Genomic DNA, 21,158 nt, shown 5'->3' with positions numbered 1-21,158 from the left:
AGGTGTTTTCTTGACTCAAAGCTCAAGGGCATTCCACTTCTAAGATCAGACGATAAATTAATGTGAAAATTGGTGCTTGTTAAAGCCACTGAGATTAGGATAAAAAGAACTTTATTTCTGCTTGGCAAAAGAAACAAAAAGAATCTGAAAATCTTAGTCCCAAATCAGAGTCCTTTTACCCCTACTTACCATGGTATTAAAGGTCTTTTATTCTGTGTGATATTTGACACTGGACACAATACAAATATGACTTCCATACTCAGATTGGGATTATATTTTCACTACTACCAGAAGTGACTCATAAGCAGAAAACCAGGAAAACTCCCTGAACACCATCTAGTGTAGCTCCCAAAGTCCCCTGCCTCCAAATTAAAGAAGTTAAGAAAAAGGGAGAGAGAAAGGAAAGGAGGAAAGGAAGGAAGGAAGGAAGGAAGGAAGGAAGGAAGGAAGGAAGGAAGGAAGGAAGGAAGGAAGGAAATTATTTTTTAGGAAAAAGCTTTCTAGATTAAGTTTGGTTTCCCTGTCACTGGCTCCCACAACATGTCAGGTTTTGAAATACTCATCAGAACCATAAGCATTTGTTTCATATGTGTCTTCCCTGGCTTAACAGGCAACTAACTATATGGCTACCTGTTGTGTCTCCATCTTTGTGCTGACCCACCAGAGAGTCTCAAGAATAGTTATTGAATAAACTGCTAACTCAATGGTAAATAGAGAATGAGATATAAACATATTGTGGGACTATTTTTCAAGAGAACTTTAGCAAAGGCAGAAAATGATTGCAATATTACAATTACAATACTACATGACAGGTGTGGTCAAATTTTAGCAAATAAGTCATTAGGTGAGCTGTTCCAAGGTGGAACAAATAATGATGAAAGAAGTAATATATAGCCCCCAGGGATCAAGTTTTAAAAAGATATTCACATTTGCCACTATTTTAATTTGCTTTTCTCATATTATTAAGAATAGTTTGACACTACTTTCGGCTGTAGTGTGCATTAAACTGAACAGGGCCTAAGAGCTTGCAGTGAAAATGTCTTAACTCCTTTAGTATATCTTCAGTTTGACTCCCTTTCTTCTGAGGGCATTTCATTGTTCTTCATTAAATAGTGACCATGACAACCTCTGACTTCAGTTTCCTTGTTTCTGAAGAGATCTTTAACATTCCTGGATTATACTAAATCTACATTTAGTATATAATTGTATGAAAGAATACTGAACCACAACACAACCAAAAAAAAATTTATATGTATAACCTTGGGCTGGAACACAGCTGTAAGGTGTTGCTTTGTATGCCTTGGACCTGTGACAGACCCAGGTTCCATCCTTGGTGTCCCTGAGTCTGCACAGAGCCAGTAGTAGCCTCTGAGCACCACAGCAAACAAACAAACAAATAAAAAATTAAAAAATGTAACCTTGTCAGAGAATCCAATTTATTGTTTCTGTGGCTCTTGATTTTATTTCTCCTTTAAACCAATAAACAATGTAGGTCCTTATATTTTCATAGTTTCTGTATATGCCCCAAGCCACCATAAGCAGATCCAAAGTCATGAACATACTTTTTGTGGTGAGTATTTATTTTGTGTCTGGAAAATATTTTTCCATAAAATTAGTTTCAGCTACACTGACTTTTGCCTACATAAGTGCATACTATTCTTCTATGCTGACTTGTCTTGTGCTGAGGCTTAGGCATATTTTATAGTAACAACTAAAACAACAGGAAATTCTATTTAAGTACCTGGTCTTCAGTTACTGTCTTATTATGGGAAAGTCTGGGACCAATACAGAGATTCAGAATATTGTCTTCCTTAAGATAATGTGCAGTTAGTAACAGTCCAGAAACAGGATTTTTCAGAATCAAGGTGATGAGAGGAGTGGTATTTGTAAGCCAGGAAAATATCTTCAATTAAATACTTTTCCTTCTGAAATATGACTGAGAAAATTATTGTGTAAAGGTCAGCCTATGTTTTTGTGGGACCTGGCACTATTTTCTCAAACCTCACTAAAACCAAACATGAGAGAGGAATGACTCAATCTTGTTTCCAGTTTCTACTATCATGCCCATTTACTGTGGCAGGAAGAATTTTCCTACACATTTCCTTACATTTATAGTCAGTCTCGAACCAGGAGTTTCTATCTGAGGCATGCCTATGATTCCTTAGGCATCTGTTTAAAAAGTGATTTGCAGTGGCTGGAGTGATAGCAGAGCAGTAGGGCATTTACCTTGTACATGGCTGACCAGGGCTAGACCTAAGTTCGATTCCCAGCTTCCCATATGGTCTCCTGAGCCTGCCAGGACCATTTCTGAGCAGAGAGCCAGGAATAACTCCTGAGCACCGCTAGGTGTGGCCCCAAAACAAACAAACAAAACAGTGATCTGAAATTCTTGACTAGTGAGGAAATTAATAACATATGCCAAAATAGCAAAGAGACAGTTTATATGGTTTTTCCCAGAGATTTCATTCATAAGGGTTTGAAAGACACCTATACAAATATTTTCAAGAAGGGTTAGTTTTTTCCTCCCAAGACATTTATTTATTCAAATATTGACTTTAAACTTGAATTCTGGTATATTACAAATAACTGTATCAAGCTTCTTGTTGTTGAAGTTAAGTATATTTATTACCAGTCATATAAAAGACCCCTATCCTTAATACTCAATGTTCTTATTGGAAAAAAGTAATTAGCAAAATGGAATAATGTTTCCATAGCTTTTAACTTAAAATGGAAATGTTGATATTTTTAATAGAAAATGATGCTAAATTCCCCAAAACCCTAAGGGCTTGCAATTAAAATCCTTGGTACTCACAATGAATATGCAGTCAATGTATTTATTTTCTGACACAAATCTTCTCTTAGGCAAACTGGACAGCTTCACAGAATAATAATAATACTTGGCCCACAGAATTTTTGGAATGCCTGATGGCTGATGTGTGATCAAGTTATCATCAACCACACACTTTTCCTAAGATGATTTTAAATTTGGGAACAGGGTGAGACACCTTAAAAATTTTTTTTTGTAAGTCAGCATTACCAATTTCAATAAGACACATTTTGAAAAAAGGAATAGCAATGCTCTAGGAAGAGTGGTTATATTTTGAAGTATTTTCTATAAACCTCTGATACTCGATTAGGTCACCTTATGTAAATGTTCACGAGTAGACAAAGGATCCACTGGGTTAGGTTATCTTTAGTGAGAGGTTGAGTGTACTAGGAAAAGAACACTTGGTAACTTTTGAGTCATCTGTTCATTTAACTGACAAACATTTTCCTTTGGAACATCTGCTTCATAGAGGTAGAAAGTACATAGATACAGATCTAGTCCTTCCTCAAAGACTCAAGGAATTTGGAGTTTCAAGAAGAAAATAAGTTAACATACTTTGAATATATCATCAAATGGCATCTAACCATTACTGGAGGAGAAATCAAAAAGCAAGCCATTCTTGCTTGATTCAGGGCAGCATTTCAAAAGATAAAGAGGGGCTAGGGATATTGTGGCTCTTGCAACAGGGGACAGGCATTGTGTGCAGAGATCCAACATCAATGATAAAGCCAACAACTGAGTGATGAAGGAAGTTGTTTATTAAATACCAGCTACAAGATTGGCACAATGCTCAGTGTTTCACCGACATTCCATCTTTTTTTTTTTTTGTTTGTTTTTTTTTGGGCCACACCTGGCGGTGCTCAGGGGTTACTCCTGGCTGTCTGCTCAGAAATAGCTCCTGGCAGGCACGGGGGACCATATGGGACCCCGGGATTCGAAACAACCACCTTTGGTGCTGGATCGGCTGCTTGCAAGGCAAACGCTGCTGTGCTATCTCTCCGGGCCCGACATTCCATCTTTTAATCCTTACTACATTAATGTAAGCTGGACATTCCCATTTGACAATATAAAGCTAGTGGAGAGGCTGAGTTAGTTGGTTCAGAGGACACAACTAGTAAGTGATACCATAGAGATCCTAACTCAGATCCATACTAATTTAGGACAGATCTTCTTACACTGCTGATCGCAGTTGTTCTATTTGCAGTAAAATTTTATGAGCAGGCATTTACTTCTCAAGAAATAATAAATCAATCATGCAAAAGTTAAATATGCAAATACTAATATCTGATCCATGTGTAAGATTGCAAAGTTAAAAATTAAAAACAAAAGTCGTTTTGCTAGGAAATGGAGAGATAGTACAGTGAATAAAGGACTTGCGTTGCATGCATCAATGTGGGTTTGATACCGGGATCCCAGATAGTCCCCTACTAGAAGTGGTCTTTGAACCCCAAACCAGGAACAAGCCCTTCAGCACAGTTAGGTTCACCGTCCCCACCCAAAAGCAATCTTGCTAATTGCAATGACTGAATTCTACTATTAAGTATCTCACCCCCACAAGTATTTGCTAATAGAATAGGTACAAATTTACATCTCAAATCTTGATCATTTTAACTTGGGGAGACCAATTTTTTTTATGCTTCGAATAGTTGTTGTTGTTGTTGTTGTTGTTTTAAATGCATTAAAACTTTTTGATTTTGGTGACAAACTCAGAGGTCCTGAGGGCCACTCCTGATTTGATACTTGGGGTTCATTAGCAAAGGTGCTTTAGAGATCACATAATGCTGGAGATTGAACCTGGAGCTCATGTAAATAAGATATAAATTCTCTCCCTTAGATATAAATTCTCTCCCCTAGTATAAGCTTCCTCACCTAGTATTGACCCTGATAATTTTTGTTTTGAAATAATTTCAAAATTACAAAGATGTTCTGTATTGCAAACATAGTATGGAAATAATACATCTTTGGAATCATTTATGAATAAGTTATAGGTTGTTGAAACTTATTATGCTTATAAAACCTTAATAATTTACTGTAAATTTTCCTCAATAAACTGCTCTAATTAACTAGTTAAAAATAAGGGAGGTTGATGGGGCCGGAGAGGTGGCGCTAGAGGTAAGGTGTCTGCCTTGCAAGCACTAGCCAAGGAAAGGACCACGGTTCGATCCCCCGGCGTCCCATATGGTCTCCCCAAGCCAGGGGCAATTTCTGAGCACATAGCCAGGAGTAACCCCTGAGCATCAAATGGGTGTGGCCCGAAAAACCAAAAAAAAAAAATAAATAAATAAGGGAGGTTGGGGCTGGAGTGATAGCACAGAGGTAGGGTGTTTGCCTTACACTCGCCCGACCAGGGATGGATCCAGTTTCTATTCCCAGAATTCCATATGGTCCCCAGAACCTGCAGAGCCAGGAGTAACTCCCAGTGCTGCTGGGTGTGGCCCCCAAACAAAACAAAACAAACAAAAGAATAAGGAAGGTCAATATTTTGCTTGATTAGATCTTGTTTATTAGTATAGAGAGAAACAAAGAAAAAATTGTACTAAGAATAAAAAGAAGATAAAACTTCATTCCTTGATTAATTTGTCTATGCAAAAAAGAAGTTGAGCTTAAATTTGATAACATATTTCATAAACCTATTTAACCAAACAAATAAAAACCACTTTGGTGGGTATCAAAATGCATCAAGCAAAACATTATTAGATCCTTTCCTGCCAATCTTTTATTTGGGAGGATGGGGAGAACACCCATCAATGCACAAGGGTTATTCCTGACTCTACACTCAGAAATTGCTCCTGGCAATGCTTGGAGGACCATATGAGATGTCGAGGATTGATCAAATAGGTACTGGGCAAGCAGTATTGTCACTCGAGCACATATTCTGTCATTCTTGAAGTAGTGCTTTTTGGACAATTTATTTATTTATTTATTTATTTATTTATTTATTTATTTATTTATTTATTTATTTATTTATTTTGGTTTTTGGGCCACATCCGGCGATGCTCAGGGGTTACTCCTGGCTGTCTGCTCAGAAATAGCTCCTGGCAGGCACGGGGGACCATATGGGACACCGGGATTCGAACCAACCACCCTTGGTCCTGGATCGGCTGCTTGCAAGGCAAACACCGCTGTGCTATCTCTCCGGGCCCGCTTTTTGGACAATTTAAAGAACTTCATGCCACCACATAGTGAAGTCTTGTACTCAGTTTCCTTTGCTCCATAATTGTCCTAATGCTGTGCTATTTCTCAGGCCCCTATTTTATTTTATTTTATTTTTGTTTCACTCTAAGCAATGCTCAGGGTTTGCTCCTGGCTCTGTACTGAGGGATTACTCTGGTGGGCTCAGTGAACAATATGTGGCAGTTTTATCTACCTCGGGGATAGAACCTGGGAGGGTTGTGTGCAAGGCAAATGCCCTACCTGCTGTACTATTGCTCTAGCCCTTTCAACATAAAGGCTGCTTCCTTCCTCTCCTTTTCAAGGTATAAAAAAAGATGAAAAAAAAAACTCAATCCTTCATCATAGTTAAAATAGATTAGAGGTAAAATAAAAATAGATTAGATTAGATTAGTGGTGAGGTTATGGATGTTAATAGATTTCGATTTGGATTTTGAATGATATTTTCACTTTAAATGAACTCCTAGCTTTGTGTTCTGCTGTGTGTTTTTACTGACGAGCTGTAAATGTTGGGAGATAATTTCAAGTTTGTTTGTTTTTATGAGGAACAATAGTCATGATTTAGGCCCTGTCTTGGAATGGTGTTAATTTTATTCATTTCAGATTCTTTAGTAAGTCAAATAAGGTCTCTTCAACCATTTACTGTGAGAAAATACAATAAAACAAACATTATTTTCTTGCCAAATAGCTTCCAGGGGCATAGGCATCAACAAGAACATAAATAAATAAAAGCAAAACAAGCCAAAATCTTGTAATCAACTGAAAAAATAAATAAACAAAAAATGCTTTTCATAAAACATTGAAGCTTGTTAGCTTCAGAGATTGGCTTGATGTCAAATATGGTTTGTTCCAAAGATGGTGAACCAAGTGGCTGAGAAAATCCTTTCACTAGCCTTGGGGGCTTCTCTAGAATTGCCAAGGGCAAGTTTCCAGCTGGCATGGCTGTAGTGGCAAGAAGAAATTTAAAAGGAGATTGTGCTGATTTGGTTGTACCAACCTACCTTAACTCTTTAGACTAGGAAGTAAAGCTTTTCACTTCCAATCAGGTACAAACTGGGGTTATCTTGCTGCCATCTTTACAAGATCAATCCACGCACTCAAACAACCCAGTTAATGACCCAATAGACACCAAGGTTGGGTCTTTATTGGAAACCATGTCAGAAAGGGAAGGGGAGGAAACAAGATTGCTAAACGGGAAAGTTGGAGCAATCATGGAGGTTTCACAAAATTTTACGGGTGACAGCATGTGAGAGTGAGAATCATCAGAAATATTTTTACTCAACCTCGATTTTCTAGACCTCAGTTTACCTCGGTGTTAAGTATGTGATGAAAGTCTTGGGCAAAGCCACATTCCGAAACGGAAGCTGACCCCGAAGCAGTGGTCAGCTGCAGGCTGGCTGCTGACACCAGAGCTTTTGATCCTTTTTTGAAGAGGGATCTGTGTGGCGAATCTGCATGTCCATCCTAGAAGCACATTTTGTGCCCTGGATAATGGGTTATGCAGTGAATTAAGATCTCTGTTGTAAGTGTGTCTGTTCAGGATAAGCAGTCTATGTGAAGTAATATTTACTAGACAAACAGCTTATGAAAAAATTATCTTTGGACATGGGGTTTTGAAAGTAACTTCTTGGAGTATACACACCATCTCTCCTGCATTTTCAGAGCAACAGGGTATTTGATAAAGTCATTCAAGGGGCCGGAGCGGTGATGCAAGTGGTAGGGGGTTTACCTTGCATGTGCTAATCTAGGATGGACCGCGGTTTGATCGTCTGGCGTCCCATATGGTCCCCCAAGCCAGGAGCGATTTCTGAGCACATAGCCAGGAGTAACCCCTGAACACCACTGGGTGTGGCCCAAAAGCCAAAAAAAAAAAAAAGTCATTCAGGGGCTGGAGAGATAGCATGGAGGTAAAGCGTTTGCCTTGCCTGCAGAAGGTCGGTTGTTCGAGTCCCAGCATCCCATATGGCCCCCTGTGCCTGCCAGGAGCGATTTCTGAGCATAGACCCAGGAGTAACTTCTGAGCGCTGCCAGGTGTGACCAAACAAACAAACAAACAAACAAACAAAAAACAAAATAAAAAAGTCATTCAAATGAGTGGCCCAAACCAGATAATGTAGAATCAATCTTTCTTTCTTTCTTTCTTTCTTCTTTCTTCTTTCTTTCTTTCTTTCTTTCTTTCTTCTTTCTCTTTCTTTCTCTTTCTTTCTTTTTCTTCTTTCTTCTTTCTTTCTTTCTTTCTTTCTTTCTTCTTTCTTCTTTCTTTCTTTCTTTCTTTCTTTCTTCTTTCTTCTTTCTTTCTTTCTTTCTTTCTTCTTCCTTCCTTCCTTCCTTCCTTCCTTCCTTCCTTCCTTCCTCTCTCCCTCCCTCCCTCCCTCCCTCCCTTTTCTTTCTTTCTTTCTTTCTTTCTTTCTTTCTTTCTTTCTTTTCTTTCTTCTTTCTTTCTTTCTTTTTCTTTCTTTCTTTCTTTCTTTCTTTCTTTCTTTCTTCTTTCTTTCTTTCTTTCTTCCTCCTTCCTTCCTTCCTTCCTTCCTTCCTCCTTCCTTCCTTCCTTCCTTCCTTCCTTCCTTCCTTCCTTCCTTCTTTCTTTCTTTCTTTCTTCTTTCTTTCTTTCTTTCTTTTTTCTTTTCTTTCTTTCTTTTCTTTCTTTCTTTCTTCTTTCTTTCTTTCTTTCTTTCTTTCTTTCTTTCTTCTTTCTTTCTTGCTTTCTTGCTTTCTTTCTTCTTTCTTTCTTTTTCTTTCTTTCTTTCCTTCCTTCCTTCCTTCCTTCCTTCCTTCCTTCCTTCCTTCCTTCCTTCCTTCCTTCCTTCCTTTCTTCCTTCCTTTTTTTCTTTCTTTTTTTAAAGAAAAAATGTTATTGGGAAAAAGTAGTGAGTATTCTGTTGGGTAGATAATGAAATTTTAGTATCTATACCCAATGGAATACCATACAACTATAAGAAAAGATGAAATATTACAGTTGGCTGCAACTTGGATGGAACTGGAAGGTATTGTGTTGAGTGATGCAAGTCAGAAGGACAAAATACTGGTAGACAAAGGGACAGTATTAGGGGCCAATGAAACCTTAGCCTTTGACTTCAAGACAAAAGTTACCAAGCAGTGGGGCAGGAGAAAAGGAAGGAAGAGGCAAACTAGAATTGACATAAGGACAGTGGTGGAGGGCCTTAGGCACTTGTGGTGGGGGGAAGGTGCTGTAACTTTATACATTGAAGACATAAATTTTAACACCACTGTATCCTCATTACCTAAACATCAATTAAAAACAAAAGTAGAGTATATGGGTCAGGTTTGGAAACAGGGAGATTTCTCAACCATAGCAAGAACCTCCGAGTATGATGATTAAGGATGTAGGTTTTGGAGTCAGGTTTCATTTCAAATCTAAGATTGATAACAGCGTTGTATGATTTGGATTAGCCATTTAACCTTTCTAAGGGCCATTTCTTCCCTGCTGATTGTGAGAGTCAAGCAAGGGCAACAGGGACAAGAAAAATAGTACAGAAAGTAAGGCACTTGCTTCATATGCAGTGGACCCAGGTTTGATCGTTAGCACTAAGTTCAATTTTCCAAGCACTATTGAGAACTAGTCTTGAGCACAGAGCCAGGAATAGTTCCTGCACATCAACAGTTTGGTGCCAATAGACATCCATGAAAACCAAAACAAAACAAAACAAAACACTGAGCTATGCCTGTAAGCCTGTAAATGGGATCTGCAGAATATTATCACTGTAAATGTTAATGAAAATGTCAGTGGTACTGGTCAGTGCTATCTGGATATTCCTTTGCATCTCTGTTGCTCTTGATTCCAGATTCCAGTGACTGCAGAACAGGGGGAAGTACACTCAAGCTGTGCTTTCCTCTTATCTTGTTTTCTTTTGCCTGATTAATTATTTTGTCCAGGCAGGTGGAGGAAACAAGCATTTTACAGCTTTACTTTGAAGGTCTGTACAGTTGCACACTTTTGAAATCTTGAATCTGACTCAGCATCATTAAAAGCACTTTTAGTAATTTAGGTCTTAAAAAAGTTAAATGCACAGCCCGACTTTTCTGTAGGCTTTTCCAAAGACCTTGGGGTCAATTTAGAAGTTATCTGTGATCCAGTTACAACATAGCTCTCTTTTTTTTCCTGGTAATGCATAGCCCCAGAGACATAAAGAGCCTCTCTCTATCGTTATAAAAGCAGTTCTCAGGGGCTGGTTCCATTTCTCATCCGAAAGGAAAACCACTGCACCTGGGCAAAGCTGTTCCTGGTAGCAGAAGCCAAAGGCAATGTTTGGATCTGCCATTAAATTAGTCTGCTGAAAGTTCAGGGCACAAAACCCCCACTTGTTCCAGAAACGGTTAAGACACTGAGCTGCAGGCAGTAGGACTGCAAGATATTTGCTGAGTGAAAGAATGAATGAATAAAAGGATAGACGGACAAAAAGGTAACCTGGTGCTTTGTGTCTCCCTTTGTGTTTTGGCTTTAGAGACACCAGAAACTGTGCAACCAGGTGCCGTAGCTCAACCTGCCAGCTCACAGCCTTTGCCACATATTCAACAGCAGCTGAGGAGTGAAGAGTGTTACCATGGCAAGCTGAGCAGGAAAGCGGCAGAGAGCCTCTTGGTGAAAGATGGAGACTTTTTGGTGCGAGAAAGTGCAACATCCCCTGGCCAGTATGTCCTGAGTGGGCTGCAGGGAGGCCAGGCCAAACATCTTCTCCTGGTGGATCCCGAAGGCAAGGTATCACAGATTCCCTGTGCAGCCAATAGCTGAATTCCAAGGGTGGCATTAGAGGGTCAGGCTGAGGACTTTTTAAGAGCACTCTTTTTTGCTTGTTTGGATCCATTTTTGTTTGTAATTACCATAATATTGGGTAATGTTCAGGGTTACCCCTGGCTCTGCACTCAGGAATTATTCCTGGTGGTGCTCTGGAGACCTTAGGGATGTGGGGATTGAAGCTGGGTCAGCTGTGTGCAAGACAAGTGCCTTAGCTACTGTACTATCTCTCTATCCCAAATCAGAGAGAACGTTGATTATTTATCCTGAGTGCTTCTCCTGAAGCAGAAATTGTTCAACTGAGTCTAGTGGCAGGGTTTGTGCAGAGCCTGTGGGAGAATCTCGTAGAGAACAAACTCTTTCTGCCTCTCTCAGTTCACTATATCAGTGAACTCAGTGTTCCATGTATGATGGGGATTCATGGCTGACAGTTGCTCTCAATTTCATGCAGAGCCTTTGCTTGGGCCCAGCTTATCGTTTCATAAAACAGGTACTTAAATCATTGTAACTCGAGAATAGATGACACAAGACTAGTTCTATCAAAATTTGATGTTTCTCAGAGTAAAGGAGTGACTTTACTCTTTTGCACAACTCCTTGCAGGTCTGATATCTAAGGTGAACCCTGAAAATGGGCAAACTTTAAAGGGGGAGCATGGGAAATGGGAGATAAAGTACAGGGGTTCAGGTGTTAGGTGTTACCATGCATGCACTTGACCCAAATTCAGTCTCCAGCACCATATGTAATTTCTTGAGCAGCACCAGGAATAATACCCTAAGTACTGTGGGGTTAAGGGTTTGCCCCAAACAGGCACAGAAAAGAATCACTGGAGCAGACAGGATAGTTACATGGCAGTAAGCCAGTGAAAGGTTGTAATACTCTGGCCTTGCATGTGACAGACCTGGGTGTGATCCCTGGCATCGCATATGGTCCACCAAGCCCTGCTAGGTGTGATCCCTGAGTGCAGGGCCTGGGGTAAGCCCTGAGTCAAATCAAATCAAACCAAACCAAACCAAACAAAATAGCAAAGATGCGTGCTTTGAAGGGGGGCTGTGAATGAAACAGGTATTTTTTTGTTCTGAGTTTCAGAGTGGAATCAAGGGGCTTCTTGTCTATTCCAGCGGAGATAGGAGCTAGCATACCTGGGACTGAATAAAGAAAGGCCATGCATGGGAACTGCTTGCCTCAGTGTAGAGAACCTATAGTGTAAGAACAGACACCAGGGGGAGGTAGAGATCATGGTCTCTGCACCAAAAATATCTAAAAAAAAAAAAAAAAAAAAAAAGTTCTCTGGAGTTCTAGCTAGCAATAGGTCAGAGAAAATGTTTTAGAGGTTTTAGAGAAAAGGTTTTAGCTAGGAATTGGTCGCCTGCCTGCTTGCTGAGTGATTTTCCTATGTAAAGCCAGACTTAGAAACTGAATCTAAAGAAGTGAAAGGTACTGAATTGTGTGACCAATCGAGGCCATACTTAGTGCTCAGTGATCACTTCTAGTGGGGCTCAGAGAACCATCTAAAATGCCAGGGACCAACTTGGGTCTGGCATATGTAAGGCAAGTGTCTTCAGCCCTGTACTATTTCTCTATCCCCCACCCCTGACCATCTTTAAAACATTTTTTTAAGGTTGAAATTATGCCAGGTATTCTTTTCTTCCCTCACTTCTTCCTTCCTCCTATCATCTCTCTTTTCTTTCTTTTTTGTTTGGGTCATACCTGGCAGTGCTCAGAAGTTATTTCTGACTCTGCATTCAGAATAACTCTTTTCAGTGCTCAGGGGTCCATCTGGGATGACAGGAATTAAGGGGCCAGAGCGGTGGTGCAAGGGTTAAGACGTCTGCCTTGCACGAGCTAGCACGAGCTATTCCCCAGGCGCCCATATGGTCCTCCCCAAGCCAGGAGCGATTTCTGAGTGCATTGAGTCAGGTGGAATCCCTGTGTGTCACCGGGCGTGGCCTCCCCCCAAATAAAATAAATAAAAGAGAAATCGGAATGACAGGAATTGAACTTGAGCCCTTCCTTCCTTCCTTCTTTCCTTCCTTCCTTCCTTCCTTCCTTCCTTCCTTCCTTCCTTCCTTCCTTCCTTCCTTCCTTCCTTCCTTCCTTCCTTCCTTCCTTCCTTCCTTCCCTCCCTCCCTCCCTCCCTTCTTTTTCTTTCTTTCTTTCTTTCTTTCTTTCTTTCTTTCTTTCTTTTCTTCTTTCTTTCTTTCTTTCTTTCTTTCTTTCTTTCTTCTTTTCTTTCTTTCTTTCTCTTTCTTTCTTCTTTCTTTCTTCTTCTTCTTTCTTTCTTTCTCTTTCTTTCTTTCTTCTCTCTCTCTTTTCCTTTCCTTTGCTTTCCTCCCCCTTTTCTTTGTTTTCTTGGGCCATGCCTGGTAGTGCTCAGGGGTCATTCCACCACTAGCACTGCTAGTGGTGCTTGGGGGGCCATATGAGATGCCAAGGATTGAACACAGGAAGTCCGCATGCAGGGCAAACATCCTACTTGTGCTATAGCTCCAGTATTTTTTCTCTGTTTCTTGCTTTATTTTCTCCTTTTCCTTCCTTCCTTCCTTCCTTCTTTCCTTCCTTCCTTCCTTCCTTCCTTCCTTATTTCCTTCCTTCCTTTCTCTTTTTCACTCAGGTCCTACTACTGGTTCTATGTTCAGAAATCACTCCTGGTGGTACTCAGAATATAATATGCAATTTCAGGGATGAAACAGGGACCAGCTATAAGCAAGACAGTGCTTAACACCTGTACTATCTCTATAATCTCCAGGTATCTTTTCTGATTACAATGGAAGGAAACTAGATATTAGTGGTAGAAAATATAATTGGAAAGTTTGCAATTTTTTTTTTGCAATTGGAAAGTGACAGTTATCAATAGGCCCTTGAACAACAACTATCAACTGCCCTCAGAGTTGATTTTTCTATTGAATCCATAAAACTTTTATATATTCTCTATATATTTATATTTATACATATTATATATTTATATATAAATATATTTATATTTTATAAATTATTATTTTCAACTAAAGATGTATTTGATTTTTGGTTTATAATTGTAATGCTTAGGGCCTTCTATCTCTGTGCTTAGGGGTTACTCCTGACAGTGCTCTTGGATACATGCAGTTTGAGATTGAATCCAGCCTTCCTGTATGCAAAGCATGTGCTCAACCCATACTTCCTCATTTTTAATACAAAATACCAAAAAATTTATTGGATCCCTCCCAAATGACTTATCCCCAAATGATAGAAAATATCTCCTGGTGCATATAGTCAGTTTTGATTTGTATTCAATTGAATGAGACAGGTTAATTTCACATATATATTGTGAAAGGAAGAGGAAGGGAAAGACCAAGGACAGAGGAAGTAATCAGGGGATTCCATGTTGGTTTTGTCCAGTGTAATCAGAAAAGATACCTGGAGATCACAGAACCTAGTATGAGGGTCAAAAAGATAGGACAGCAGGTATGTTGCTTGCCTTTTATTCAGCAAACCTTGGTTCAATTCCCCATATGATACTCCAAGCCCTAACAGGAGTGATTCCTGAGTTCAGTCAGGAGTAAGTCCTGGTCAAAGTCAGGTGTGGCCAACACTCCCCTACCAAATAAAGTTAATGAAAGCTAATGGACCTAAATGGAAGCAGGGAACAGAGAGCAGAAAGGAAAGGGAGTTGAGATTAAGTATATAGACTGGTATTGCTAATTGATGTGAGTTGGGAATATGATGTGGGTTCCTATAGCACACAGGAAAATATGATGGTGAGGCCATATGGTCACTGGAGCTATGATGAAGAGCAGTATCTTAGGCCCATGCCAAGAATCAACTCCTGTGACATCTGCAGGAAGGAGAGAAAAAAATCCTATGAGAGAGTAGGTTCTCTGTGGGGACAAGAATCCTACCCAGGAGAGCTAGAACTTATCAAAAAGTCTTACTTCCAGGGGCCGGAGAGAGAGCATGGAGGTAAGGTGTTTGCCTTTCATGCAGAAGGTCGGTGGTTCGAATCCCGACATCCCATATGGTTCCCTCTCCCCCCCCCCCCAGCCCGCCAGGAGCAATTTCTGAGCACAGAGCCAGGAGTAACCCCTGAGCGCTGCCAGGTGTGACCCAAAAAACAAACAAAAGTCTTACTTCCTACGAAAGAAGGATATTAGGGAAGAACTTGAATTGATAGGCTTAAATGTGGTGAAAGTCAGGCTTCTCTACAACCCATTTAAATATCTATAGGGATGGTATCTTTATAGAATGATTGAGCAGTAGTAGCATGGTAATTTGGTTGATTGAAAATTTAGATTGGGTAACAAGCTCTTATCATTTTCCTGATTGGTAGAATGGTTGGTTAAAACAAGATGATAGAGGATGAGAAAGTAGAAGGATATACACATTGAGAAATACCCCCTTTTCTTTGAACCAGGTATAAAACCAGATGCTTATACATCTGAAGCATGTGCTCCACCACTGAGCTACATCTCTATCCTGTTTCTTTTCTTCAACAAAATATCTCCACATCTCTCAGGACTATATGACTATATATCACAGGACTATATGACTGCATATTTCAGAAGTATTAACATTTAATCCAATCCATTTGTGCTTTCCTTTTCAAGGTGAGGACCAAGGACCACATTTTTTATAATGTTGGCCATCTTATCCGATATCACATGGATAATAGTCTGCCAATTATCTCTTCTGGAAGCGAAGTGAGCCTTAAACAACCAGTAAGAAAAGGTCATAATCCAGAACTTTCGAATTCAAGCAAATGACACCATGGCTGTGCCATCCTGCCAAATTTTAAGAAGCTCCTTCTGTGGTAGGACACAAATGGTAATTCAAGTTTGGTTTCCAGCTAAGATAGATCCCAGACTGTGATCCCAGAAGATCCCAGAAGTACGTCTTTCCAAGATCATTGTGGACTTTATAATACAAAGAACTAACAGAAAATCATTTTCAGAAAGTGAACATCAGATCAGGGAGACATGAATTGATCCTGTGATGAGAAGTTACCCAAATGCACGGATGTCACTTTTCAGGGCCATTGTTGTGTTTATAACAATCTAAAAAGCACAATTAAAACTTCACAAGCTAAAGACAATTTGAATGAACTGCTGGGGCAGTGGTATGTGCCTTTTAACCTTTGGGGACATTTTCCTATTGGGGAAGATTAGTTCTAAGTGTCTTCATGTTCTATAACTACAGAACAATTTGCCAAAAAGTCTTCTCTTCTTACAAAAATAAGAAGTAATTCACTCAGTAGTTATTGACTTTAGTACATTTTCTGTTAAGTATAAGAATGTTCACAGCAACGTTAAAATAAATTTGATCTTGAATTTGGACTTTGTCTATGCTCAATCAGAGCTACTGAAAATGTTGGTCTGTTTCATGGATCTGTCTTATTTGCTTGTTAGAGGATTTACACACAAATTCTTGATGCAGTAGTTCCCAGTATCTGCTATTTGGACATTTTTTATACAGCATGTAACACACTGAAGAAGCCAAATGAATCTGTCACTTCTAATTTTATTATATTTCTCCCTCTTTCCCACCCTATCACCCCATCCTGAACCCACCATGGACTTCAAAATGAAGAAATGATTGTCTTCAGTATTCAGATTGGTTCTATTCTTATTTAAGTGCAGAAGTTTTGTGAAGATATGGGAAAAGACTGGCTCTGACAGAATCTCAGTCCCTCTCCTACACGTGCTCATAACACGCTTTCCAAATTTATCAGACAAAAAGCAGAAGAGAGAAAATATATTGAATAAGACAGTTGATATTGTTTGCCCCTCTCTGGGCTTATTAGTAAACAGAAACTGTCTTTAAGTGTTTTAAGTGCTCAGAAAGTATCTTTAAGGAAAAAGTGCTGAACTGGGGCACATCAGTGTGACATTGAGCAAATTATACTGTCTGGACCTCACTTTCCTTGTGAATAAAACAAACAGGCTGGACTAGGGGAAATCAGAAATCTATTTAAGTCATAACATGCTCTATCTCTAAGACATAAGTTCTCCTTTGGATAGGGATCAATCAATAATCAATGTTTATTAGAGTAAAAAATTTCCATTCCTGTACTCAGTTTGATTGGCCATCTAAGTCCAGATAATGAATACCTGAAACCTTTCAGTCAATGCATTGAAATTTTGGAAAAATAGAAGTAATTATGGGAGAAATAAATTTTTTGTTTTGAGTAGCAGTAAAGGAGTCTTTACTGCAGTAAAAGCAGTCTTTTCTTGCCTTTCATATAGAAATATGGCCATGATATCAGAAGGCTTTTTTGTTTATTTTTTATGATTTATCTATTCATATGCCTTAACTCCACTTCATTTTGGCTAGGTAGCTACCTACAACTTACTTTTGCAATTGTGATATTTTGCTAAAATATGGGAAACTTCTTGGCAAAGAATGTGTCAGAAATCAAGGGGCCGAAGTGGTGGCACAGGTAGTAGGGTGTTTGCCTTGAATGTACTAACCTAGAATGGACTACAGTTCAATTCCCCGGTATCCCATATCTTCCCCCAAACCAGGAGTGATTTTTGAGCACATAGCCAGGAGTAACCCCTGTGCATCACTGGGTGTGGCCCCGAAAACCAAAAATAAAAAGAAATCAGGCACACTCAACTTTAATATGTTTCTGTAAAGGCTTATGACTTTATTGTAATTTAGTGTCATTAATTTTGTAGAAAGTTTTTTCCTCATATACAACTATAAAAGAATGCATTTTCTATGAATTTTGGTATAATCCTTAGACTTTGATTATCTGTCCCCATAGAACCTGGACATAGATCTTAGACACTTATGGGTGATTTCATCACTAGGATCAGAGACAGCAGGGCTGGAGTTTTGTCTCATTGAGCAGAATGCTAAATAAATGGGTACCAAACAAAGCGTTTCCTGAAATTGAAGCTGAGAGCAAAAAAAAAATGTGAGAAGTACACATGGATAATCAGTATTTGCTATAATGGTATGACTGCTGGGCAATCAATTATCACAGGCACAAATAAAACACAATGAAGCAACAACAGAATATTTGCTTGCATGCCATTTTAATGACACACTCTTATCTTCATCTGTCTGCAAGTGGAAATTCATTTGCTCATCAACACCTGTACATTTTTTTTTAAAAAAAATAAATGATTATTGCTTTGTGACTAATGATAGCCTATGCCTGGTGTTTGGGATTTGGGAATCTATCGGTTGTAGGATGTATCAGATTCTGGCATGAAAGAAATGGCTCCTTTAAATGAGGTCATTGGAGGCTAGTTCATAAAGGGACACTTCAAAGATGTGGAGGAGGAGGCAGCCATAAAGGAAAACCCAAGACTCTGAGACCTGTGAAGGGGAAAGGAGGAAGGAACAATAGAACTGAAGAGAGAGCTGGGAAGGAGAGAAAGTACAGTGGGGAGAGCACTTGCCTTGCCTTTTGCCAATCTAGTTTCAATCCCTGGAATCTCATAGGTCCCCCCAAACCTGCCAGGAGTGATTCCTGAGTGTAGAGCCAGAAATAACCCCTGAGCATAACCAGGTGTGATCCCCAACAAATAATAACAGCAGCAACAAAAAGGCTTGGAGAGAGCAGTGTGAAAGGTCACTTCTGAGGAGTTGTTAACTACAGTGGAGGGACCTCACCAGGAGAAACTGGAATATTTGCTTAAAGGAATGAAGGGTTGCCTTTACAATAAATAACACTAGAGCAATAAATAAATAATAAATAATGTAATAATAAAATGGATGCAAATGAACTATAGCTTTTCATGTAAAATGTAAAACAATAAGACACTTAGGAAAGAAAGACACTGGAGGAAATAATTAGGAATTGAGCTACACAAAATGCTTTAGATGTGGGACATTTCTTTTTCTTTTTTTTTCTTTTTTCATTTTTGGGTCACACCTGGCAGTGCTCAGGGGTTACTCCTGGTTCCATGCTCAGGAATCGCTCCTGGTAGGCTTGGGAGATCATATGGGATGCCGGGATTCGAACCAATGACCTTCTGCATGAAAGGCAAACGCCTTACCTTCATGCTATCTCTCCTCCCCCCCTTTTTATTTTGGTGGGACATTTCTTTTAATGATCTATTAAAGTAAAATCTATATATATGCATATATCAAAAGTTATGATATTTGGCTATATCAAAGTTATGAATATTGCTTTGTGAAAGATTGTTAAAAGGATGAAGAACAAGCTATAGTTTGGGAGATATTATTTGCAAACTATCTAATCCTACAAGGGATTAATACCCAGAATAGATAGGCAAAGAAATCTACAATTCTTTTTTGTTGTTGTTGTTTGTTTGTTTTTGTTTTTTTTTGGGGGGGTCACACCCGGCAGTGCTCAGGGTTACTCCTGGCTCTACGCTCAGAAATTGCTCCTGGCATGCTTGGGGAACCATGTAGGATGCCGGGATTCAAACTACTGTCCTTCTGCATGCAAAGCGAATGCCTTCCCTCCATGCTATCTCTCCGCCCTCCCCCCCAAAATCTACAATTCTTAAACTCAACGGTGAAAAAAAATTGTAATTAGAAAATGGGGAAAAACCACAAACTGACATTTCACTGAAGCTATACATGAGACAAAACAAGTTCTTAAATATGTTTAACAACAGACATTTTCTTAAAGAAGAAATACATATGGCCAAGAGGCATATGAAAAAAATGTTCCTCATCACTATTCACTAGGGAGATTCAAATCAAAACAATGAGATATCATCTCAAACTACAGAGACTAGCGCATGTCATAAGAAACAAGTGCTAGCATGGATGTGGGGAAAAGGGACTTTCATTCACTACTGGTGGCAATGCAGACTAGTCTAGCCTATTTTGAGAACAATATGGACATTCCTTAAAAAGCTAGAAATTGAGTTTGCATGTGATCCAGCAATACCACTCCTAGGGATATACCCCAAGAACACAAAAACACAATACAAAAATGTCCTCTGAACTGCTATGTACATAGCAGCACTATTTATAATAGCCAGAATCTGGAAGCAACCCAGGTGCCCGACAACAGATGAGTGGCTATAGAAACGGTGGTATATCTATACAATGGAATACTATGTAGCAATTAGAAAAAAATGAAGTCATGAATTGTGCTTATTTATAGATGGACATGGAGAGTATTATGCTGAGCCAAATGAGGCAGAGGCAGAGGGATAAATATAGAATAATCTTACTTATTGCTGGGATATAAGGAAAATAAAAGACAGTGTGGGGATTATATCCAGAGACAATAGAGATGAAAATCAAGAACACTGGGGCCAGAGGTAGGGGCATTTGTCTTGCACACAGCTGACTTGAGACAGACTGGGGTTTGATCCTCAGCATCCCATATGATTCCCCAAACTTGCCAGGGGCAATTTCTGAGCAAAGAGCCAGGAGAAACCCCCTGAGTGCCACCAGTGTGACCCAAAAACAAACAAATAAAAAATAGGAAGGTCATTCCATGGTAGGTAGCTTGCCACAAGGAGTGGAGGGAGCAATTAGAGAAGGTCAAATATGAAAAGAACAGAAACTCAATCATGAACAACTTTATTTGTGAAAAACATTATGAATAACTGTGTGACCATGGTATTTAAATAAAAAATATTAGGAGATTAGAGCTGGAGCAATAGTACATTTGGTAGGGCATTCATTTGCTTTACGCATGGCCAGCCCAGGTTTGCTCTCTGACATCCCAGGAAATAAAAAAACAACTAGAAACTGAGTTTGCATATGATTCAGCAATGCCACTCCTAGGGATATACCCCAAGAACACAAAAACACAATACAAAAAATGCCCTCTGAACTCATGTGTACATAGCAGCACTATTCATAATAGCCAGAATCTGGAAATAATCCAGGTGCTTGACAACAGATGAGTGGCTAAAGAAACTATGGTCCAGATATACAGTAGAAAACTATGCAGCCATTAGTAAAAATTAAGTCATGAAATTTGCTTATACATGGATGGATGTTGAGACTATTATGCTGAGTGAAATGAGGCAGAAGGAGAAGGATAGACATAGAATAATCTCACTCATTTGTGGGATATAAAAAAATAAAGATATAGTATAGTAATAATACTATTATTAGAACAAGGCAGGGGTGGGGGAAGGGTAGGAGGGAAACAATGGGAGACATCCGTGAGGATGACTGGAACGGTACACTGGTGAAGGATGTTTTACATTGTATGATTGAAACCCAACAATGAACAATTTTGTAACTACATTATTTATTTGTAAATAAAGCAATTAAAAATAAATAAATGTTCTTTGTTTTTGGGTCACACCCAGTGACACTCGGGGGTTACTCCTGGCTATGTGCTCATAAATAGCTCCTGGCTTGGGGAACCATATAGGACGCTGGGGATGGAATAGTGGTCCGTCCTAGGTGATCCACGTGCAAGGCAAATGCCCTATCACTGCGCCTCTGCTCTGGTCCCCCAAATAAATAAATGTTTTAAA

At 39.3% G+C, this 21,158-nt stretch overlaps 1 protein-coding gene across 1 annotated transcript in view; it reads left to right on the top strand.

Moving 5' to 3' along the window:
- The window catches only part of SHC4 (SHC adaptor protein 4), a 139,832-nt gene extending 124,252 nt beyond the window's left edge, over window positions 1–15,580 (top strand). Inside the window, exons 10-11 of the mRNA XM_049781444.1 lie at window positions 10,462–10,715; window positions 15,333–15,580. Of these exons, the coding sequence (XP_049637401.1) occupies window positions 10,462–10,715; window positions 15,333–15,488 (410 nt within the window). The 3' untranslated portion in view covers window positions 15,489–15,580. The remainder of the gene's footprint in view (window positions 1–10,461; window positions 10,716–15,332) is intronic.
- Window positions 15,581–21,158: the final 5,578 nt, after the last annotated feature.

Source organism: Suncus etruscus, chromosome 10 (genome assembly GCF_024139225.1).
Source record: "Suncus etruscus isolate mSunEtr1 chromosome 10, mSunEtr1.pri.cur, whole genome shotgun sequence".
Taxonomy (NCBI): Eukaryota; Metazoa; Chordata; class Mammalia; order Eulipotyphla; family Soricidae; genus Suncus; species Suncus etruscus.
The sequence above is the reverse complement of the archived record's forward strand: the minus strand, read 5'-3'. Positions and strand labels throughout refer to the sequence as shown.